General features: G+C 41.9%; 1 protein-coding gene across 3 annotated transcripts; it reads right to left on the reverse strand.

Moving 5' to 3' along the window:
- Window positions 1-25: 25 nt before the first annotated feature.
- On the reverse strand, window positions 26-22892 carry LOC308386167 (NACHT, LRR and PYD domains-containing protein 12-like). 3 transcript variants are annotated; one of them, XM_080865513.1, is made up of 11 exons: window positions 22801-22892; window positions 16844-17092; window positions 13553-13794; window positions 11666-13445; window positions 9426-9599; window positions 8251-8427; window positions 6936-7112; window positions 5817-5990; window positions 2912-3088; window positions 2407-2574; window positions 26-872 (listed from the first exon to the last, which is right to left on the reverse strand). In XM_080865513.1, the coding sequence occupies exons 2-11, from the start codon at window positions 16957-16959 to the stop codon at window positions 863-865; spliced, it is 3195 nt and encodes a 1064-aa protein (XP_080721639.1). In that variant the 5' UTR covers window positions 16960-17092; window positions 22801-22892; the 3' UTR covers window positions 26-862. The 3 variants fall into 3 exon arrangements, with proteins under 3 accessions (XP_080721639.1, XP_080721637.1, XP_080721638.1); XM_080865511.1 differs by having other exon boundaries at window positions 11666-13448; XM_080865512.1 differs by lacking the exon at window positions 22801-22892 and adding an exon at window positions 22096-22225 and having other exon boundaries at window positions 11666-13448.
- Window positions 22893-25070: the final 2178 nt, after the last annotated feature.

The following is a 25070-nucleotide window of genomic DNA, read 5'->3' on the forward strand; positions in this document are numbered from 1 at the left end:
GAGCAAAACTCAAGTAAAAAGAACATAAAGTGTTAGACTTTATTCAGTGCTCACATACATACACACACGTGATTGTGGGGTTTGTATAAAATATTTGTATACTAAATATAGATATTTGCAGGCACGGAGCCCTAGGCAAAGTTTGATCCACTCATCTGTGGAAGAGACAGGGAACATACAAACACTATGATCATTACAGTGTGATGATGATGACTGATGAAATATTCTGTTCAAAGTCAAATTTGTTTCATAGAGATTAAAAGGCATAGCAAAAAACCTGCTGAATGGAGATCCAACTGAACAGCTTGGAAACTACACAGAATACAAGCAGCAACATCAAAGAGGGAGCAATAATAAAAGACAACACATGAACCAAAACACTAGGTTACAGAACTGGACAATCATTAGAATACCCATAATATAAAATGATCACATTATCGTTATTATAGACCCCAAATCACATTAACTACTTCTCACAATATATGAAAATAATACAAGAAATAACAACAGGAAACCAAAGGTTCACAAACAAAACCTGAAAAACTCTAGAACAGTGAGACAGAAATGAACCAAGACCTCAGTGAGACCACGAAAGTGCAGTGATAACAGTCACCTCCCCCCAACAGTACAGTGAGATTGGAGGGTTTGTGAATTTAACAGCTCTCTTCAGCCTGACTCTTTATCTCTGTTAGCGTCATTAAACACAGACTAAAAGCTGCTCTAATCACTCTCGTCTCTACTCCACCTCTTAGACACCTGGCCCAGTCCAGAGTGTTTCTATACACATGCTGCAGCTGATTCAGCCTCTCTGCACCATCAGGACACTGCCCATCCTCACTCTGCACATGCACCACCTTATTTATCATTTCCACCTGCAGAGAGAAGAGAAAGAGCAGAGGGGACAACAAGTGGCAGTTATGCACTTTAAGTTAATTTCATGGTTTTGACTTACAATTTAAAATAATTTATGTTTAATAAATCCATTGTTGTTTTTAAACACGCATTTAAAGGTTCCACATAATGTGTCCAGGATGGAACCAATGTTCAATCTGTTGTTTAGGTTTGACAATATTTTACATGCCACACTCGGTAGAGGGCAGCATCTTCCCTTTCTCAGTCTGTGGATAGACATTTGGGGATGTGTGCAGCAAGGTTTGGGTACAGAGGGTGTTTTTATTAACCTCTTCAAGTTAATGCGGCCAATGGAGCATGTAATTAGTATTTTATGTGCTGGTATGAAAATAAGATGTTTATTTGTGACAGACCTGTCGAGTTTATGTTATTTATGTGTAATACAGTCGTCATTTTGTAAAGGTCAAATGAACTGATTGTGGATGTTTTGTGTTGGTGAATAATATGTTTTAATGTTTACTCGCTATGACAACGCCTTAATGTGAAAATTGATTATTTTATGTTGCTTTGTACAGTTTTGTACAGTTCTCATGGCATCTAATAAATGCCAGTAGGAGTCAAGAACACCTTGTGTCTGTCATTCTACTTGGAGGGAGTTACATCCAGTATAAAGAGCAGCAGGGACTTTAGTCCCATTCAGGGCAACAAGGTGGCTCAGGTTTGCACTATGAATTAAGTTCAACATACCCAGGATATTTTTCCATTATCTCTCTTTACTTAACCTGACTTCTTTTGGAGTATTAGCTTAAAAATCTACCCCAGATTCCAGCCTTCATCATTCAAGTCCAGCCTATTTGAAGCTGGAAAAGTTCTGGCTGAAATGTTAACTGTGTAAATCAACATTTAACTCAGTATCATGTCTTTATCATCAAGTCATGGCAGTGTAATTATTATTCTATTAGATTAATATCACAGTTTTCAGTCGCTGCCTCTGTGATATGTAACAGGACATAAGACTATGATTTTTACTAATGCTCATCAGATAAAGACAAAGACTTAAGATGGTCGTCTGTTTCTGAAATATCATTGGACTAATAAACATGACCGAATGTACTGAAAGAAAGACACATGTACAAATGTGATTCGTGGATGTCGGAGCTTCTGGTCTGTAAATGTCACATGGATAATAAATTTAATGACAGTTCTCTGATTTCAGGGCTATGACAAAAATGAAACTGACCAGGTGTTTAGTTTTGAAATGAGAAAACAAAGTCTGAGATCAGATTTAATCCTCCCACAGTTTGATGAGTGAGGACCAACGTCTCTATAAATCTGTAATGTCAGTTGGATTTCAAATGTATTTCATGTAGACATGAACACAATAAAAACAGTCATTGTTCTCTTTGTGTTCTTGTCTCATAGGCTTCACTGAGAAAAGAGGTACTGAGAAAGCTGTAAATTTACAGGAAACACTGGAGTTTTTCTTTAATTCTTCACTGTGTTAATTATAGTACTGCTGAAAGTACCATGGACTCACTCCAACAATTTATTTACCTCAGAGTCTCCAGTCTACAGTGTGGGCTCTCCACCAGATCAGACAGCTGCTTCACATCTGAATCCTGAAGGTTGTTTCTTCTCATGTACAGTTGTCTCAGATAGGAGGATTTCAAAGCTGATACCAGATAATCACAGGCAATCTTTGACAAACCACAGTTTTCCAATCTGAAGAAGAAAAAGAATTAGTTCATTAGTAAGTTTCAGCTTGAAGTCATTCAGTGTTTCATTATCTGTTGAAAGACGAGGAAGGTTAAAAATCTAGAACTATATAATCTTCACACGATGCCATACTACTGAACTTTTATTTGTTTGACTCAGATTTTGTACAAAAGATTTTGCTTTTTATTTAAATGTCAGCTAGATTTTAAGGTAGAATGGAGTATCTATGGAGTATGGATCCTCAGTGTGGATCAGTATAATATCAGCCTGATGTCTGCAGTTTAGTGTCAGCACAACTTTCACATCATATTCATCTCAGCAACACTAAAACATGCTGACTGACCTCAGAGTTTCAAGTCCACATCCTGGACTCTCCAGAAAACCACACAGATGCTTCACTCCTGAATCCTGCACATCAGTGTTGTTACTCAGGTCCAGATGTTTCAGATGGGACAGGCTGGACTTTAAGGCTGAGACTAGAGAAGCACAGCTGACCTCTGACAACCAGCAGTACTCCAATCTAATTTCAATCAATCAATCAATCAATCTTTATTTATAAAGCACTTTTCATACAAAAAAAGAATGTAGCACAAAGTGCTTTACATGGTTAAAAGCAGCCCACCCCACCCTCCAACTCAGTCGCCACACTCTCATTAACATAAACGATGTGAATACACGCATATCCCCCCCCCCCCACACACACACACTTAAAGAGGAAAATTGGGCTGGGTACGCATGAGCCAAGTGAGGAAACACTATAACAGGGAGCCGTCTGCACCGGGAGCTGGTTACAGACCGCAGCCTCCAGGCTGGGCACACAGCAGGAGGGAGGCCAAGGAGCCCCCCAGCCAGGCTGAGAGGACCCCCAGAGCCCCAGCAGCCACGGTCGATCACAGCCCCGGTGCAGAGAGCGCCCTCCGAGGAAACACTGGAGATATGACACAATAGGATATATACAGGGTAAAACGATAAAATAAATAAGAACGGGATACAATATAAATATAAATATAAATAGAGTAAGAAGATTAAAAATGAATAAGAATAAAATCAATAAATATTAGGTAAAGCCTAAATTAATAATAGAATAACAGGATAGAATAAATAAGCATAAAATAAATAAACGCTAAGTAAAAGCTAAATTAAAAAGGTGGTCTTGAGCCTGTTCTTAAAAACATGTACGTTCTCTGCGGCCCTGAGCTCCTCCGGCAGGCTGTTCCACAGACGAGGACCATACCACTGAAAAGCTGCCTCTCCGTGAGTATGTGTCCTGACTTTAGGGACAATCAAAAGGCCAGTACCAGAGGACCTCAGGGTCCACGAGGGCTCATATGGTAAAAGCAGATCTGAGAGATAAGAAGGCCCAAGACCATTAAGACATTTAAAAACCAGTAAAAGAACTTTAAAATCGATCCTGAAACACACGGGGAGCCAGTGCAGCGATTCTAAAACCGGTGTAATGTGGGCCCGCCCTCTGGTCTCCGTCAGCACACGAGCTGCCGAGTTTTGTAAAAGTTGTAAAGTTGAAATATTCTTCTTAGGAAGACCAGAGAGCAGGGCATTACAGTAATCAATGCGACTGGTAATAAAAGCATGCATCAGCATCTCCGTGTTGGCCCGAGAGAGAATAGGGCGGACTCTGGCTATATTTTTTAGATGATAAAATCCAATTTTAGTTACATGTTTAATATGTGGGATAAAACCAAGCTCAGAGTCAAAAATAACACCCAGGTTTTTCACTTGTAGCGAAGGACATAGTGAAAATGCCTCTAATTTAGACAAGAGTTTCTCTCTCTGAGCCTCAGGACCGACGATTAAAACTTCAGTTTTGTCCTGGTTAAGCTGTAAAAAGTTTTCTGACATCCAAGATCTTATATCTAAAATACAGTTAACACATGTCATTTTATGGATCTTAGAGGAGCATGTGTCCATACTCACCATAAAAGTTCTGTCAGAGAGATAGGAAGTGAACCAGTTGTGTACAGCACCAGAGAGGCCCACCATGTGTTTCAGTCTGTTTAAAAGAATAGCGTGGTCTACTGTATCAAAGGCTGCGCTTAGATCCAGTAGCACCAGGACTGAGAGCTTTTGGGAGTCCCAGTTACATCTAAGATCATTTAAAACCTTTAGGAGAGCCGTCTCTGTGCTGTGGTTCACCCTAAATCCAGACTGGAATATCTCCAGGATCTGTCTATCATTCAAAAAGTCATTAATCAGAGTAAAAACAAGTTTTTCTAAGACTTTACTTAAAAATGGTGAGTTGGATACAGGTCTGTAGTTATTAAAATCATTACAATCCAAATTGCTCTTCTTCAGAAGGGGTCTCACCACCGCCGTTTTAAAGGCAGCAGGGAAGACACCCAACTGAAGAGAGCAATTCATCATGTATAAAAGCTCAGCCTCAAAAAATCCATAAAGTGTTTTAAAGAGTGAAGAAGGGATTGGATCTAAAAGACATGTGGTGGGTCTCACTGTGGAGAAAACTTTCTTAAGGTTCTCAGCATTAACCAGGACAAAGCTGTCCAGTGTCTCCTCAGGTACAATCGAGCCCTCAGATGTGTTTACAATCATATGGCGATTAGATAAAATATCAGATCTGATGGCGCTGATCTTTCCCCTGAAGTGGTCTGCAAACTGCTCACAGAGCGAGTCTGTGGGTTTCTTTGGGAGCTGTTAAAATCAGGGTTAAATAAATGATCTATGGTGGAAAAGAGGACCTTGGGATTATTTTTGTTATTACTGATTATTTTGGCGAAGTATGAATTTCTTGAATTCCTTAATGTATTATTGTACATTTTAAGTTGCTCGCAAAATATTTGATGGTTGATAGTATTTTTATTTTTCCTCCATCTCCTTTCTGCTGCCCTGCAATTTCTTTTGAGTTTTTTGACTTCTTTGTTTCTCCAGGGTGATGCATGTTTTACGTTAATCTTTTTGGTGGTGAGTGGAGCAACGGAGTCAAGGCTTTTCTTCAGTTTGCTGTTAAAATGATTAAAAATCTAATCACAGGGTGCAGGTAAAATCACAGGGTAGCATTCGTCTAAAACCCTGGTAAAATTTGCAGCCACTTCAGAGGTTAGATAGCGCCTCCTCACAGTTTGCACCGAGGTCTCCCGCTGAATAAAACCGGCGATGTTAAAAAACACACAGTAGTGGTCAGAGACAGCCAAGTCAATTTAAGAATAAAACATGTAAAAAAAGTTTCAAACATAAAGATTTGAAATATAGTAAAAACCAGTCAGTGAACTGACCTCAGAGTCCCCAGTCGACAGTTTGGACTCTCCAGTCCAGCAGACAAACACTTCACTCCAGAATCATGCAGCTTATTGTAACTCATGTCCAGCTCTGTCAGATGGGAGGATTTGGACTTCAGAGCTGAGGCCACATTGTCACAGTGAGCTTCTGAGAGTCCACAACCAGCCAGTCTGTGGTTAGAGAAAATATAAAATGTGTTTTTATAACAGCAGAAAATCTGCATTAGAAACACAAGACTGAATGTATATGAAGATAAAATAGAGTGACATCATAATCTGATGAACATCTGCTCCTCACATCTGTGTTTCAGCTTCTCTTACTGTGTTTGACATGTGAAGCTTTAGGGGCAAAGCTGAGCTTAACGTCAGGTTTGCATCCTGGTAAATAAATTGTTGGAGTGAGTCTTGGCCAAACCAGTACTTAGAAACAGTCTTACGATGTGAAGTATCTTCAAACTCAGTCACCTTGAGCTCCCATCTAACTTGGATTGAGTATGCACACAACACCCTCAGCTCTTCTGCTAACACTTTATTTACATTTGAAGTTTCTTTAAATTACCATCTTGACTGTAATGTCCAGTCAAGATGGTGAAGTGGTCCCATCTGCGACACTGGCATTGTGCCTGGAAATAGATAAAGGCTGTGTTTCTCAGATTGGTAGATAAGAATTGGCGCATGGAGAACAAGCAGAGGACTGTCTACCTGTTTAAGAAACCTGCTAAACCTGTCAGCGGCTGTCAGTGTCTGATCCTTGGCTCTGATTGGCGGTTAAACATGACACAGTACCACTGTATTAAATTAAATGATGCACAATTGTACTGTGTATAGTGTCAAGTGAAAGTGAGCTAATGAAGATTTGAATTAAAGTTAGAAATAAGATGCAGACAGAAACCTGCAGTTTCTGGCCATTCTTAGATTGCAGTAATTCTTTGCAAGAATTATCTGAATTACAAATACTAAATTTATGAGAATCCATTAAATTATGTTAAAGACCCATAAACACACACTGAAATTCAAACCTCATTGAAGCTCAGATATTCAGCTTTGAAACAAACTTAATTTGGACTTCTTCTTCTTCACATGTTTATCTCAGCACAACTAAAACATGGTGCTGACCTTAAAGTCTCCAGTATACAGTGTGGACTCTCCAAAAAAACACACAACTGCTTCAGTCCTGAATCCTGCAGGTCGTAGTTGCTGCTCAGGTCCAGCTCTCTCAGATGGGAGGGGTTGGACTTCAGAGCTGAGTTCAGGTAATCACAGCTGACCTCTGACAATCTGCAATTTGTCAGTCTGAATGAAGAAAAAAAAGATGTAGATATTTAAGTTTCATTTTTTGATGTCCTCATCAGTGAGGTTATTTTTTTTAATCAACAGACTTATTATCATGAATTATCATCAAGCCTTCTGTTAACATTAAGATTGAATCAAACTTTAGACACAAACAGGAAGAAGGTCAGACTCCAAACAAACCTGACCACATGACCTCATCTCTCTGAGGTGACCAATAATTGGAGTATGAACTTTACAGAGGTATTCGAATGAGTTTGTTTTTATCTTAAATTTAAGGAACACAGGATTTTTGACAGTTTGGGATTAATAAAGTTTAACCTGACTCAGTATTAATGAAAAGTTAAACAGATGGATAGAGGTTCAACCAGTAATCAAAACTGTACAGTTTTTGGAATCACTTGTACCAGGCACTGTACATAGCATACATTTTCACTGCTATGCTGATGATACCCAACTCTGTCCATGAAGCCAGATAACACACACCAATTAGTTAAACTGCAGGAATGTCTTAAAGACATAAAGACCTGGATGGCCGCTAACTTTCTGCTTCTTAATTCAGATCAAACTGAGGTTATTGTACTCGGCCCTGAAAATCTTAGAAATATGGTATCTAAGCAGATTCTTACTCTGGATGGCATTACCTTGGCCTCCAGTAACGCTGTGAGGAACCTTGGAGTCATTTTTGACCAGGACATGTCCTTCAACGCACATATTAAACAAATATGTAAGACTGCGTTCTTCCATTTGTGCAACATCTCTAAAATTAGAAATATCCTGTCTCAGAGTGACGCTGAAAAACTAGTTCATGCATTTATTACTTCCAGGCTGGACGACTGTAATTCATTATTATCAGGAAGTCCTAAAAACTCCCTGAAAAGCCTTCAGCTGATCCAAAATGCTGCAGCAAGAGTCCTGACAGGGACTAGAACGAGAGAGCAGATTTCTCCTATATTGGCTTCCCTTTATTGGCTCCCTGTTAAATCCAGAACTGAATTGACAATGATGCTTGTCTTTTTGAAAACACGCATGAGACATACTTTCATTGTATACTGATCATTGTTTTATATCTGCAGTTTAGTGTCACTACAACTTCCAAATCATATGCATCTTAGCACCCAACTAAAATTTGGTGTCTGACCTCAGAGTTTCCAGTTGACAGTGTGGACTCTCCAGAAAAGCACACAGAAGCTTCACTCCTGAATCTTGCAGGCTGATATTGTCACTCAGGTCCAGATGCTTCAGATGGGAGGGGTTCGACATCAGAGCTGACAGCAGAGTAGCACAGCTGATCTCTGACAACCAGCAGTCCTTCAGTCTGAGTGAAGAGAAAAAAAACACACACACACACACACACTAGTAAATCATCGATTAGCTATTAAGATTTGTTCTCATCAATGTGATTTTCTCAAACACCATGCAGGTCAGACACTAACCACACCTCAAGCAACTGCAATATATGACTTCATCTTTGTAAGTGCAGAACACTAAAATCATAAATATTACAGTTATCTGAATGTGTTTCACTTTGTCTCAAATGTAACAACCAAAGCAGTTTGAGTAAATTTGAAAGAATAAATCATGTAAATTAAAATCTAATTAGCGATGCTATTCTTTCAAGTATCTGTAACATTATCTGTAACATATGGGGTGATCGTGGCTCAAGAGTTGGGAGTTCGTCTTGTAATCGGAAGGTTGCCGGTTCAAGCCCCGGCTTGGACAGTCTCGGTCGTTGTGTCCTTGGGCAAGACACTTCACCCGTGGCCTACTGGTGGTGGTCAGAGGGCCCGGTGGCGCCAGTGTCCGGCAGCCTCGCCTCTGTCAGTGCGCCCCAGGGTGGCTGTGGCTACAATGTAGCTGCCATCACCGGTGTGTGAATGGGTGGATGACTGGATATGTAAAGCGCTTTGGGGTCCTTAGGGACTAGTAAAGCGCTATATAAATACAGGCCATTTACCATTATCATCACATATTTTTCCACACAATAGCATTTACTAAAGCTATCTATACTACAGGCTCAATCCTAATCCGTACCTTAGTCTGAGGTTCAAGATGTGTGTGAGGATGATTTAGAAACCTGATTTTAAAGACTCTCAGTAATTAAATGAATCCTGCTACAGTCTGACAATAAGTCAAAAGAAAAAAACAGTTGCTTGGTCTTTTGGATTCTGCAGGTCGTAGTTACTTTTGGTAAGGAAAAATTTCAAAGCAGACACATCCTGAACATCCTGAACATATATGAACAGAAATAAGTTTCAAACTTTCCACCAAATATCTGAACTATAGAAAAATAACAGCTGCAGTCAGTGTACTCACCTCAGAGTCTCCAGTCGACAGTTTGGACTCTCCAGACCAGCACACAGAACCTTCACTCCTGGACACGGCAGGTCATTGTAACTCATGTCAAGCTCTATCAGATGGAAGGGGTTTGACTTGAGAGCTGAGGCCACAACTTCACAGTGAGTCTCTGAGAGACCACAAGAATTCAGTCTTCAGTTTGAGAAAATATTAAATATGTTAGTATAAAAGCAGAAACTCTCCATTATAAACACAGACTGAATGTATATGAAGGTAAAAGAGGGTAACATCATAATATTCAAACATCTCATCTGTGATGGTGTGTGAACAATTTGACGACTGAGCTCTAAAATTCTGATAAAATACAAAATAGCACTTTATTACAAATGTCCGACTAAAGAAAAAGTAACACATGGGATATAAACTTAGCACAAAAGAAAAGGAAATTTGTGTTGGTAGAATATTCCTTTGCTATAACTGCTTCTTGGCAATAGATCTTATACCATGAAAATCCTGACTATCTTTCCCTAAATGTGGCCCATTTCTTAGGAAATGAAGAACAATCCATTTGTGGGTAGAGCAGCAGATTTGAGTATGTCGGTTGCAACCATGAAAAAATCTTGCCAAATCTTCTATGCCAGTGCCAAACAGCTTATTCTGTTATTGACTCTTCTTTTGAGCTTCTAGTAGCCCAGGTGCTGCTAATCAGGTTCTTGATTGGTGCCTGTGAGCATGAACCCTGCTACGGTGGTCAGTTGATGTCTGCTCCAAGTATACCATATTTAAATGATTTGGTTAAGGAGAAACTATGCTGACTGCTGCACCAATCGGGTAACAGCTTTCGGTGGAAGCAGTGTGATAGTGTGGGGCAGAATCTTACTCACTGGAAAAATAAGGCTTTGCATTATTGGAGGAAATCTCAATGCAGAGAGATACTGAGATACTGTAACCAGTGGCAATCCCATATCTCCACAGTCTGGGCCTGGACTTATCCTCCAGATGACAACACTTGCACGCACAGAGTGGGGTTTATCAGCGACTACGTTTGGGAGTGGAGAGGAAGACCTGTCCGCAGTCCTAACCTTAACCTCATTGCACACATGTGGAATCAGCTTGGTTGTGCTGTCCATGCCAGTAACCAATACAACCACATTGGCTGACTTGTAACAAATGCTATGCCACACTAGTGTGTGACCAAATTGGTGACCAGGATAAGGTGGAGCCAGGCTGTTGTGCCTGTGTTTGGTTCTTCTGCATGCTAATGAGCTTTAAATTTCCCCGAAATGGGCCAATTGTTTCTTCAAACATTCAATCCAGGAAATGACAGCGGAAAAAGTAAATACCAGAGCAAGCTGTTTGGCATTGGCAGAGAAAATCTAACAAGTGTTTCATGGATGCAAACCACATAGTCAGCTGTGCTGCTGTAACACCAAAAGTGTTAATTTAATTGAAACGAGGAGTGAGTGCATATTTGGAACAGGTGGATGGATCAGGAGATTTATACCTTTTAAATTTAACTTTATCATCTATGCCTCAAAAATTAGCCACCTGGAAACAATGGGTTATAGCTTGTTTACTATTTCAAATGATTGGCCTGCCAATGATAACAGTCATAACCTGGCATTGGTGAAATGTTGGGGACTTGGAGCTGATCAGCCTACAGATAGAGTACTGGGGGGATTTACTGGGACCTGTAGCTACTGGAAGATCAAGACTGAATGCAGTCAGACCTGGCCATGGGCTACAGGCCAACAATGGACAGGTGTTATTGTTCCAACTTTTTTATCAACTTTTAGCCAGTGCTATTGATCGTTATGGCCCTCATTTCTCTTTGTGGATGATGATCAAAGATTCTAAAGGAGAGGGCATGTAAAAGATCCACATCTCGGGCTTGGAATATGTTTGTTTTCAGCACTGCAACTCTAGCAGTAATTATTATTTATTTGGTTTGGTAGAGGCTGGAGATGCAAACTTCTAATTATTTTTCTGAGTAGAATTGAGTACTAAAACCTGGTACTAAAGAGGCCCTGAAATTAAATTATTAAAGACTGAAGTATCAATAAATTTTGACTTTGCAGAACATTTACGGAGAAATTCAGTTTTCAATGCTCACTTCATAGTTCATCTGTAGTTGTCTAAGGATCTTGGATAGAAAAGCATCTGGACTTCCCCTCTGAGAGGTGAAACATGAAACCTGAGACTAACTAAACTACTAATTAGCACTGATCAATAATGCTAATGATCAGATCTGGACTCACCGAGCTTTTCTGCAGTTCCTCACAACCGGAATAAGTCTGCGTCGTCCCTCCAATGATGTGTTGTACTTCTTTAGGTCCAACTCATCCAGAACCTCCTCTGACATCTGCAATATGTGGGCCATAGCTGAGCAGTGGATCTCAGAGAGTCTCTCTGATCTGTTCTCTGACTTCAGGAACTTTTGGATCTCCTGATGTACTGAGAGGTCGTTCATCTCCATCAGACAGTGGAAGATGTTGATGCTTCTGTCAGGAGAGATTTTATCACTGTTCATCTTCTTCAGGTTGTTGATGACTCTCTGGATGGTTTCTGGACTGTTCTCTGTCTGACCCAGCAAACCTTCTAAGAGTCTCTGGTTGGACTCCAGAGAGAGGCCATGAAGGAAGCGGACAAACAGGTCCAGGTGGCCATTTTTACTCTGGAGGGACTTTTCCATGGCTTGTTTAAGGAAAGCATCCAGAGCTGACCCACTGTACTTTTGTCCCAGGAAGTCCTCCAACACCTCTGTCTTCCTGTTGGTGAAACAGTGGAACATGTAGACTGCAGCCAGAAACTCCTGGATGCTCAGATGAACAAAGCAGTAGACTGGTTTCTGGAAGATCACACACTCTCTTTTGAAGATCTCTGTACAAACTCCTGAGTACACCAAGGCCTCTTTGACATCCAGACCACACTGCTCCAGGTCTTCTTGGTAGAACATGATGTTTCCTTTCTCCAGATGTTCAAACGCCAGCCTCCCCAGCTTCAGAAGAACTTCCCTGTCAGCCTCCGTCAGCTCCTGTGGACTCGTCTCATGTCCCTCATGGTACTTGTTCTTCTTCCTCTTATTCTGAACCAGCAGGAAGTGTGAGTACATGTCAGTCAGGGTCTTGGGCAGCTCTCCTCTCTGCTCTGTAGTCAACATGTGCTCCAGAACTGTAGCAGTGATCCAGCAAAAGACTGGGATACTACACATGATGTGGAGGCTCCTGGATGTCTTCATGTGGGAGATGATTCTGGACAGCTCTTCATCACTGAATCTCCTCCTGAAGTACTCCTCCTTCTGGGCGTCAGTGAAGCCTCGTACTTCTGTTAGCCTGTCAACACATGTAGGAGGGATCTGATTGGCTGCTGCGGGTCGGGAAGTTATCCAGACGAGAGCCGAGGGAAGCAGATTCCCCTGGATGAGGTTTGTCAGCAGCTGGCTGACTGATGACTTCTGTGTGACATCAGACAGCAGCTTCCTGTTGGTGAAATCCAATGAAAGTCTGCTTTCATCCAGGCCGTCAAAGATGAACAAAAGCTGAGAGACAGCCAGCTTCTCTGCTGAGACCTTCTGTAATGTTGGATGGAAAACATGGAGCAGCTCCAGAAGACTGTACTGCTCATCTCTGATCAGGTTCAGCTCCCTGAATGAAAGCAGAACCACCACACTGACATGTTGGTTCTCCAAGCCCTCTGCCCAGTCCAGAGTGAACTTCTGCACTGAGAAGGTTTTTCCAACACCAGCCACGCCGTTGGTCAGAACCACTCTGATGGGTCTCTGTTGGTCAGGTAAGGCTTTAAAGATGTCCTGGCACCTGATTGGAGCGTCATCAAAAGTCTTTTTTGAAGTTGTCTCCAGCTGCCTCACCTCATGTTGGGTATGAACCTCTTCACTCTGTCCCTCTGTGATGTAGAGCTCAGTGTAGATGGTGTTGAGAAGGGTTTTACTTCCTGTTTCATCACTTCCTTCAGTCACACGTTCACATCTCCTCCTCAGATTGATCTTATGTTCATCTAAAACCTCCTGCAGACCAACATCTGCTGAAAGAAAGAAAAACAGAAAGAAAACTCTTCAATGTCTGAACAACAAGAAGAAGTCCAGTTTTCAGAAATGAGTCCATCAGCAGACAGATGTTCAGTCTTACTTTGTACACAGCTGCTCTGACTGGCTGTCTGCAGTCCAGCTCTGGTTCTGGATCTTTCTCCACACTGGGGACAGGACCAGTCTCCTGATGAAGCAGACTGGTCCCAGTATGAGGAGATGCACTGTCTGCAGAACCAGTGTCCACAGCTGGTAGAGACTGGATCCTTCAGGATGTCCTGACACAAAGCACAGCAGGACGGCTGCTCCTCCTCACAAACACCACTCCTATTACTTCTCCTCTCTCTGTGAACAAATGTTTTCATCATTTGGTGTAAGTGAAAAAGATCTAGATCTGACAAAACATGTAAAATCCTGGACAGTCACTGTGAAGGGTTAGTGTGCAGCTACTTTCCTGTTTTAATTCAAGACTTGAATTAAATTTATGCTTCCTTTAGACCTTTTAAAGACATGCTCTACTTTAAGCTACTGGCATCCAAAAGTATCAAATTCATATTTTAATGAGCCCCCTTGTCTCTTTTTTTAACATAAAGGATTAAAACAACAGATTTAGTTCAGAATTCATAACATTTCGATATGACTCGAAACATCTCTCCCTCACAAACTAAATCACCTCGAAACCCATCCATCCATCCATCCATCCATCCAGTTTCTTCTTCTTCCGCTTACCCGGGGCTGGGTCGCAGGGGCAGCAGCCTAAGCCGAGAAGCCTCTCATCCCCTTCCCACATAGCAAAATTGGCATGGCCCGGATCTGGCCCACACAATGTGCTTACATATGGCCCACATACGTAAGAATGACTGCCCTTTGGTGGCCCTGATCTGGGCCACCAAAGGGCCGTCATTCTTTGCGCTATGTGGGCCATGTCTAAGTTGTGCGCAGCCACGGGCCAGTTGCACACACACTGCTGGCCCTGTGCTGGCCCAGAACAGTTTCAGCTCTGGCCCCAGATGTCAGCCTAATGTGTACCTTAATCAAGCCATGTAATGACAACATGTGCCGGAACATAATAGTGCAAAAGTAACATGAAACTCTGTTCAGATAGTGAATGGACTGATTCTTATATAGCGCTTCTCTACTCTCCCGGATTACTCAAAGTGCTCTATACAAAATGCCACATTCACCCAATCAGACACTTTTTCTAAATTGAGTGCTTTCTAACTACATTCATACACATTCATACTCTTGACATGCAGACTGGAGGAGCCAGGGATGGAAACGCTAACCTTCCGATCAGTAGGTGACCTGCTCTACCTCCTGAGCTACAGCCACTGAGTGGTAAACCTGAGTAAACCGTCACTAGGTTTGGATAAAGTGTACACTCAGAAACCTGTCAAACCTCTATTTGAAACATTAGCTACCATAGCAGTATAGTATTGCAACATGGCATTTTGGGTCTTCTAACTAAAATAGGAAAATAGGAACATAAATAGTGCCATCATTGTCAGACCTGGCCCACATCTGGTTGACATACACCATACCATGATATCAGTCAGTCAGAAGTGCCAGCTTGATGACGAATCCGGGCCAGACCTGTTTTCTATGAGCCTGGGCCACATAACCCAAACCACAATCGGGCCAGATGTGGAATGCCATCACATAAACAGTGCCATCTTGCCAGGCCTGGCCCATATCTGGATGACATACCACTTACCATGCCAGAAGTCAGCCAGCAGTGCCAGCTTGATACCAGATCCAGGCCAGACCTGTCTGCTATGTGGGTTTGATAGATGAGTCTATCAAATCTGATCCATAATCCTCTATTCCCCAGACTCTGCTTCCTCCACTGAAATATTCCTTCTACTGCCCGACAATGTTCTCAGTCGAAACTAGCAGTTCTCCACCCGCACTATACACAGTGCGAGTAGAGCACTGCCTTTCCCTCCTGAGTCACCTGAGAGATTGTCAGAATCTCTTCGAGACAGTCCAAAGGTTATTTCCATGGCCTCTTCAAACTTCTCCTACACCCAACTTTTTGCTTCAGCCACTGCCCGAGCTGCATTCCGCTTGGCCTGTCAGCACCTTTCAGCTGCTTCTGATATCCCATAGGCTAACCAAGCCCGATAGGACTCCTTCTGGTGGCTCCTTTCACCTCTGGTGTCCACCATTTGGTTCGGGGGTTTTTACCATGACAGGTACCAACCACCCTGGTGCCATGTGCACTTATGGACACCCTTATGTTCGAACATGGTGTCCGTTATGGACAAACTATGGTCCACAGAAGTCCAATAACAAAACTCTGCTCAGGTTCAGATCTGGCAGGCCATTCCTCCTAATTACGCCCCTCCAGGTCTCACTATCATTGCCCAGATGAGCGTTGAAGTCTCCCCGTATGAGTCCCCAGATTTAGCACCCTCAAGCACCCTGCCTAGGTACTCCAAGAAGGTTGGGTACTCTGAACTGTCATTTAGCGCATAAGCACAGGTGACAGTCAGCACCCATTCCCTAACCCAAAGTTGCAGAGAACAAACCCTCTCGTCCACCGGGAGAAACCGCAACATGCAGGCAGCAAGCTGAGGGGATACTAGGACACGCATCCCAGCCCGCTGCCTCTCATCAAGGGCACAACTTCAGACTGAGACCAGACCCTCACCAGGAGTTTGGCTCCAGAGCCCAAGCCATGCATTGAGGTGAGCCCCACTATACCTAGTCAATATAGCTCAACCTCATGCACTAACTCATGCTCCTTCCCCATCAGAGAGGTGACATTCCATGACCCAAGTCACTAGTTTTGGTAGCCAGGGATTGACACATTGCACTGGATCCCAGTGTACTTCCGACCCAGCCACTCCCTCAGGGAAAAACTGGTTCATCCCAAAGGCAAAACTCCCAAACACAAACTTAAGGATGTAGTATATGCTGTCCAGTGCAGTGTGGAATGCTTATATCTTTATAAATGCATGGCACGACGCAGAAGAGCAGGACAGGTGACCTAAATAAGTAACGTGATAGGGTGAGGCACAGTCTCACAGTGAGACACACTATTGATCATGTGAGTCTTTCATATGATGTTTGTGATAATAACATTATTTTCTTCTTTTCTTCTTCTTTTTTCTTTTAAAAAAAACAACAACCACAAATTAAGAATCAGGCAGGATAATCTCCCAAGTTAATTCTTCTCTCTCTCAACTAGAAATCATTTGCAGCAAATATCTGAAACACAGAAATACATTCCATATTTCCAGCTTATCATACTCTCTCCAGAATCCACCTTAAGAAAGTTACACTACATTTTAAAGCAGAAACAGGATCTACTTAATTTACACTGTTGTATATATAATATGGCATCTCTGGGATAAAGAGATTAAAAATAAGTCAGTGGCAGTTCTCTTACTTTGTGTCCAAGGCTCTGGGTTCATTACTGAAGGCCAGTGGATCTGCTTTGGACTGCTTACTGTTACATTGTGAAGAGTCGGCACCGTCCTTCTCATTTTCCACACAATTATTCATTTTCTACACTTTAGTATGAGAGGTGACTGTGAGCTCAGGGCCTTTGTTTGACCCCAAACTCTGAGCTGAGGGGAAACATCGAGTTTTCAGTTCCAGAAAAGCTGATCAGAGGTGGTTCAGGCCAGTGGTCACCCTGAAATAATGAAAAAAGCAGTGATCAGTGCAATAGCGTGAAAAAAGCATCTGTCAGTTTAACTTTTGTGTGTGTCCACTACATAAATGAAACATAAATGAATGGGCAGGGTCTCAGGAGGACGCGAATGTGAGGGTTTTTCTTAAATCACAGGAAGGGAGAAAAGAACCATTTAGATGTTAGAGAGACTGATTTTTTTAATATGAGACACATTCAAACACTAAATTCTGAGACATTTGTCCTACATTTCAAAATGTTGCTCCAAATAATTGAATGACTATATTTCAATATGTGAACAAATAATGACAGAACACAGTGTCATTCAAAGCTATTGCACTCATCTTCATTCAAATATTCACGACATCTCCAGCATAGGAACACCCATGGTCAATGGTAACTTTATTGTCCCCAGTGGGAAATTGATTTGCGGTATGTCCGCTATCGTGTAATGCTCAGAGGACGGTCTGAACATAATACAACAGAGGTTGTCTTCCACAGCACCTGCCTGTTATAAAAGTCCACAAGCTGGACCTTAGACCTCCCTGAAATCTGACCAGCCACTTTAACCAGGTTACTAAGTCTAGTCTTATTGATCAAAGACAAATTACCATACCAAGTAGTAGAGGAGGGAGACAACAACCCTGTGGTGAACCAGTAGAGAAATTTAAAAAGTCTCAAATCAAACTAACGCGATTAAAATCAAGTTTAAATTGATTAAGAAATTTATCGGCTAAGAGGTGTGGCTGGATAGTATTAAAAGCTGAAGAACAATCAATAAATAAGAGCCGAGCATGAGCTTTGGCCCCATCCAGATGGTGATATAAGAAATTTAATAAAGTAGTCACTGCATCATCAACACCTCTACGAGGCCTGTGTGCAAATTGTAGTTGATTGATAAGCTTTTCTACCTGCTGCAGAATCTCCTTCCTTATAAGTCTTTCAAAGGACTTCATCACTAAAGATGGCAACAGGCCTAAAATAATTTAATGATGTAGGTTTTGTGTTTTTGCAGCTGGAGAAATAATTGAGTTTTTCTGGACCCTTCTGTTGCTGACATGATAAAAGAAAGATGTACGAAAAGATGCCGCATAATTGCTCAGCACACATTTTGTAGCACATATTATCAGGCGCTGGACTTTTATTAGTCATAATTGTTTCAAAAAGATTTCCCACCCATCTTTCATCAAAGGACAAAGCTTTAATAAAAGCTTTTTTTCTTTCATAAATCAGCCTTATAAGAGCTCTCGAAGACCATGTTTGTTATTAGGGTTAGATCTCTTTTCACACCATTTCTGATTAATATATAAACACACTCCTCCTCCGTGAGATTTCTGGGTAACTCCGGGGTCCCGATCCAAACGTATGGGAAACCCGAAGCCATTTAATTCCAGAGAATTAGGGTCAGAATCCCTGAGCAAAGTCTCTGTGAATACCATTAGACATGTATCCCTGTGGACACGTAAATGCATGACATTCAAATGCAGTTCATCCAGTTTACTCCTCAGAGACTGCACATTAGCCAGGATTATTGATGGCAAAAGGAAAACGACTGTATCGTATTCGCTTTCTCAATCGCTGTGTAGACCTCCCTTCTTACACCACTTCCTTATTTTGACTTTATTAAAATCTAAAGTGCTCCTGTGATTACTGGATAATCCAGGGCTGTTAAACACTGAAGGGTGAAAAGAATCCAGAGACGGGCGATTCCACTGAAGATCCAGAAGAAACTCCCGTGAGTATGTAATTGTTTGTGAATGACAAAGACTTCGAACAACTGTCAGGATTGCCAATAAAAAAAAACACATTCCACAGAGCACAAGCCGATGCTTAAGGATTTCCTCGGGCTCAAAATCAGACAACAACGTAACTAAAAAAGCAATAAAGTTAAAAAAAACCTGACAACTGGCAGACACAGACAACCTGCTGGAGCAGTGCCCCCTTTCAATCTATGACCAATCACGAAATGACAAATAATTCAAAGCTTCATAAAAATTAGTTTGATTATTTTTTATTTATCAAATAACAGTGATTTCTATAATAACGTATGGCAAACTCTTCTAAACCAAATGGATCAACTGAGCTCCTCCACACACATTATCTGAGGAACAGGTCATAGAGACCCATGAAGAGCAATTACAATATAAAACTATAACTATAACACCAGTGCTGCAAATAAGCTGAGAGCAACGAGACAGGAAGTAAAAGTAATGCTGCCAAAGATCATTCATCTTGTGAATTCACGATCATCACAGCAGTACTTTGCACAGTGAAGGATCAAAAAATGATTTGATCCTCTGCTGAATTTCTATGTTTGCTCACTAAGAAACGAACAGGTCAGACGTTTATGGAAGTTTTATTTTAATGGGCGAGAGACGAAAATACACAAAAGATTTAAACTGATTTGCATTTCTCTGATTGAAATAAATATTTCGTCCACCAACAAAACATGACCTACTACTTCCCAGAATTTTGGCTTCTGCAGATTGACACTGTACATAAAGCAGACCTGTCCACAGATTCAATTTCTTTCCTCTCCACCACCAAGGACAAGACCAAAAAGCCATCAAAGGAGGTCAGGGACAAGGCTGTAGACCTGCACAAGGCTGGGATGGGCTACAAAACCATCAGTAAGACCCTCGGTGAGAAGGTGACAACTGTTGGTGCCATTATTCTGAAATGGAAAAAATATAGTGACGCTCAATGGACCTCGGTCTGGAGCTCCGTGCAAGTCGTTGTGTCGTGGAGGAACCACACTACGTTGTAACAGATGGGAGGGAGTTTTTCTGGATTTTTGGTCGATATCCTGTCTCTCTCCGTTGAAATGAAACTTCCACACAAATTAGAAACTGTTCATTTCTTTGTAAGTACAAAATCAGCTGCAGATCTAATAATTATTTCTCCCACTATACTGTACTGCTTGTGCTGCTGTTAAACTAACAGCTGAACATTAGAAATAAGTGAAACTTGAAACACATGTTGGTGTGTTCAGGTCTGACACAACATCCAGCATGTCAGTGGCAGAAAAAGGTAACAGACAACAACAAAGAAAAACAGATACACCAAATATACATTTCCTTACTTTTCTGTGCCAAGCTTAGATACCTGGAGCTGTCACCACGCCACATTCATGCAGGGGGACTTCTGCTTTGCTTTAGGTGCCGTACTGTCCCGAGCATTTTTCAGGCATAATATCAGAATCATCCATCCATCCATTCGCTTCCGCTTATCCTTTTCAGGGTCGCGGGGGGCGCTGGAGCCTATCCCAGCTGTCATAGGGCGAGAGGCGGGGTACACCCTGGACAGGTCGCCAGTCTGTCGCAGGGCCAACACACAGGGACAGACAACCATTCACACTCACATTCTCTCGCACATTCACACCTAGTGACAATTTGGATTAATCAATTAACCTATCCCCACAAGCTGCATGTCTTTGGACGGTGGGAGGAAGCCGGAGTACCTGGAGAGAACCCACGCAAACACGGGGAGAACATGCAAACTCCACACAGAAAGACCTGATGGTGGAATTGAACTCAGGACCTTCTTGCTGTGCGGCAACAGTGCTAACCACCGTGCTGCTAATATCAGAATCAGAATACCTTATTAATCCCTGAATTCATGTGTCAGTCATCCATAATAAACACACTGCATGTCTGTGCACGTTTTTCTATCTAAAGTCAGGTTTGACCGGTTTGCTCTGATACATATTAGCTGTCTCACACAGACATGTAGAGAATCACCTTATTCCTGTCATGCTTCACTAACAGGTGAATGTTTGTTTATTTTCAGAGTTAATAAAGAAATGTGCATCCTGTTCCTCTCTGTCGGGATTATGGAAAGGTTTTAAGACTAATTCGAATAGTTTACATGTCTGTAAAATGCAGTTATTGGTCTTCACTGCAGTGTGGGTGAGGATTGCTTTAGCCATTTGAAATTAGTCTTTGGTTTCTTTCTGTATAATGATGATGTTGCAAACGTATTTATTTTTTCTTCCCCTTATCATGTGGATTAAAATAGATCAAAAAAAATAACAGTTTTCCTAAAATGTATATGCAAAATTCTTTTTATGGCAAATGTTTTTCAATGTTTCGAAAAGACTGAGACACACGCTGATGCCTGCAGACTGATCCTGGAGGACATCCGTCAAAGACACAGACTTCTGGATACTCCCCTGGGCTGAAGGATGCTTTGAGGGACTATAGCTGGTGATGGAGCCAGAAGGCAGATTTTTCTTCGGCCGAGTCCCATTTTAATACTTTGCTATGGAGCATTTTAGTAATTTGCACCTCATCTTGTTGCAGTGTTGCATTAGAGATCCAGTAGCATAGTTTTTATCGCTGTGATATATTAAAGTTCAAAGAAGTGTGCGTCACATGCTTTCAGTGTTGAGTCGAAATTCATGTTTGTAACTGTCCAACAATAAGAAAACGACTTGGTTAGAGATGTCAAAAGTGCCTCGAACCAAAGACCTCTTTTCCTTCCATCTCCAGCTACACTCGAAAGTAATTTGTGCACCTGTGTGGTTGTTAGAAAGGCTTGTTTTCTACCAGCACCGCCACGTTCTTATTAAATGTCCTCAACTACATCTGTGATCGTTTTCACGTGCGCTCACAGAGAATGGAACAAAAGGCACCAACATCCAAAGACGAGCAGAAGCAATGACAGGATCTGCTGTCTGTGAAGCCTTTTTAAATCTAAAGTCACATCAGTTTATCCCACCATGGGAAATAACCCCAGAAGGCCCTTTAAACAACCCGAGGTGCACCTAAAAGCACCGTGAATCGTAAATAACCATATAGGTGCGCAAAAATATTTCCAGGGTAGCCGGCGTGAACTTGGTGATTCGAAAGCGGTAAGTGGGGCTAACCGGAGGCGCTTTCACATGCCACAAACAAAAACACAAGTCAGATTATCAAACCGGAAATAGCCGGCGTGTTTATGGTTTATGCTTTTATAGGAGCCGGTGTACGTGGAGAAGACACGGCCATGTGCTAAGCGGTCCTTACGTGGAAACAAGGTGAACATCGTTCTGTGTAGCGCGACCAGTTTACACCCGAGAGACGAGCCTCCTGGGCGGTTGCTATGGTGATGGAGTCAGATAAACAGACTCCAGCTGTAAACCAGTGTCACCGACCACACGATCTGATATCGTCGTGTTGGTGTTGTTCCAGGATCAACACTGCAAGTGACCAATCAGAATGTTGTGACGTAATGCCTTTGCGACTTCGGGAAAAACCGCCGTAAAACAAAAAACTGTACTTAAGCTGCAAGAAACCGCCTCTGTCCGCCGATCAACGGACCCTGACCCTTTAATAAACGCTGAGCAGAACTGATGTTGTCCTTGCAACACTGGAATTTCATAAATGCACGAATGTCTCGGCGCGCCAAAGAATAACGTCACAACAACGTGATTGATCACTTGCAATGTTGATCCTGCAACAACATTTACTATGTTTATGTTTTACTACGACGATATGAGATCACCAGTTTAGATATCGATACAGGAGCCGTGTCCCACAAATCCCGCTCACCCCCCCAGGAAGTGATTAAAACACGCAGTGTTTAAAAAACAGAATCTTTTCAACAAGTCAAACACAGTTTCGGGCTCACTCTGATCTGTTTCACCCACCCTTCACCGAGTCACGCAGGTTTAAAAGACGGAATAAAACACTGTGATAAGAAGCGCAGGAGAAAGCTGAAGTAACACTCACCCTGCTCCAGGCTCGACGTTTCTGCTTCCTGCGCCCTCACACTGCCCCATCAGCGGCTGCTTTCTCCTCCCCCTCCGTTTACAGGAAATCAGCTGGATTTCGGCAGGCGTGTGTGAGAGAGATACGGGAACTTTAAAAACTTCTGCACAAGAAACATTTCCCCCCCAAGTCTGAAGATATTTTTTAAAGAAATGTAAATCCTGCAAACAAACTTCAACACGGGATTCAAAGCTCCTGTCACGCAGGTTTTTACTGGTTTTACTTCAACCTAAAGCTTTCAGTGCTGAACCAGCGTGAAAAATGCATCACAAACACAGAGTCGCGATGATAATGATAGTACAGACGAACATCAGCAGGCTGTATGTTTAAAGTTACTTTAAAGGTGTGTATGACATTAAATGCGTGGAAAGGATCCACACACAGTGTTTTATCTCACCCATCCTTCGTGTCCAAACCTGACAGGTACATTTCCCCATCTTTACTTTGAGTTTCTATTTCAAGTCATGTCCTGTCTTATTTTGTAATCCTCTGTACTTTCCACATTTTCACTTCCTCTTATCTGTAACTTTGTCTCATTTTCATCACCGTCATGTCGTTCTCGCGTGTCGTGGCAGTGGTCAGATCATCTGTGAAGGTAAACATGTTTAAAATGTGAGCGAGTTGAGATGAGAGAGCTTTTATTACAGTCGAACCTTTCTTAGTTTATAGTCCTCTTCACTTCCTGAGTGACCTGCCCCACAGAAACAGGCCAGTTTCACAGCATGAGCTGTAGTGTGCGCCTGGAAGATGTTTAGGCTGATTTCTGGGGCTTTTCCTCGCCCGGGTCGTTTGCCTCACAGACTCTCTGTCAAAGTATGCACTGGCAGCCTTACATAAACCTTCTGGGTGTCTGGCATTTATTCCTGTTTCCTGTCATTTGCATCGCCACAGTTGGGTGGCAGGCTGAGGTATGTAGTGTTAGCAGAGGCTAATGAAGCTGCAGCAGTACTCTGGATAGGGAAAGCTGACAATCAGCACCTTCAGTGCCCCCTCCCACATTTACATTGCTATACATAGTTTATTGTTCTAAATGTCTCACATGTTCTGTCATATTTCCAACTCTTCTCTCTGTATTTAACAACTTCTGTCTGAAGTCCTCCCACAGTCTGACTCCTGGTTTGTTTTCACACCTAACTTCACCTTTATTAGCTTTTACATCCATATCTTTCTTTTCTTTACATGACACAGAGATGAAAGAGTCGTCTCTCACTGCAGCTTATTTTTATCTGCTATCATCAACCTCATTCACATCTCTCACACGCTCAACAGTAATTATTTACAATATTAGCAGATATTAACAGAAATGCCACCCACCTGCCCTGAAGCTACTGGGATAAAACAAAAGCCATCTTCATGCTACAGACCTCTGGGCCCGTATCCCTAAAGAATCTTTGTGCAAAAAGTGGCTCCTAGCGGCCAAATTCTAAGAAAATTCTCAGAGTCATGACGTTTTCTTAGAATTTCCCCTAAAAGTGACACGACAATCCCAGTTAATATAAAAGCTATTCCTCAAGATTCCTAGCGCTTAAAAGGGCTCCTAAGGCGAGATCTGCTACGAGCAGGGAAGAGGACTTTTAGTGGCTTAGGAGTTCCCCTAAGCAGCTGCACAAAATGGCCAACAGAAGAGGCAGGAGAGATGTCCTGCAAACACTGGATGACAGGGAATTATTGAGATGCTACAGATTGGATCGTGCAGGAATCATGTTTGTGGTGGATCTCCTTAGAGATGCAATTACTTCACCAACTCGACGCCACAACGCTATTACACCGGAGACGAAAGTAATCACAACCCCGAGGTATTTGGCAACCGGGAAAATGCAACAATGCAGCAGTGATGACTTGGGTCTGCAATCACAGACATTGCTAAAAGCTGAGCCGTGTTACCCTCGTTAAGACCACACTGGACTTGTAACGTTGTGATTTCTACTTCATTAAGGACAGCCTCTTGAGATAGGCCATCTTGTTTTCAACAGGGTCCATATGGGAGTGAAAGTACAAAATATGCCAGCTAGGATATTAATATGAGCAAATAAGACACGAATCATTATTTGAACAGGGTGTAATGAGTTTAAGTTTTCACATATTTTAGATTCTAATGGCTATAACCCCTACAGCTTACTATTCATTTTCCAGATATTTTCTTGAATGTGAAATATTATTTACAATTACAGTCAGCATAAGATTAGAGTATATAATATGTTTATTGATTTGAGGGTACATCCTTTGCTCAT

The sequence above is a fragment of the Rhamphochromis sp. 'chilingali' genome (assembly GCF_963969265.1).
Source record: "Rhamphochromis sp. 'chilingali' genome assembly, chromosome: 18".
NCBI lineage: Eukaryota > Metazoa > Chordata > Actinopteri > Cichliformes > Cichlidae > Rhamphochromis > Rhamphochromis sp. 'chilingali'.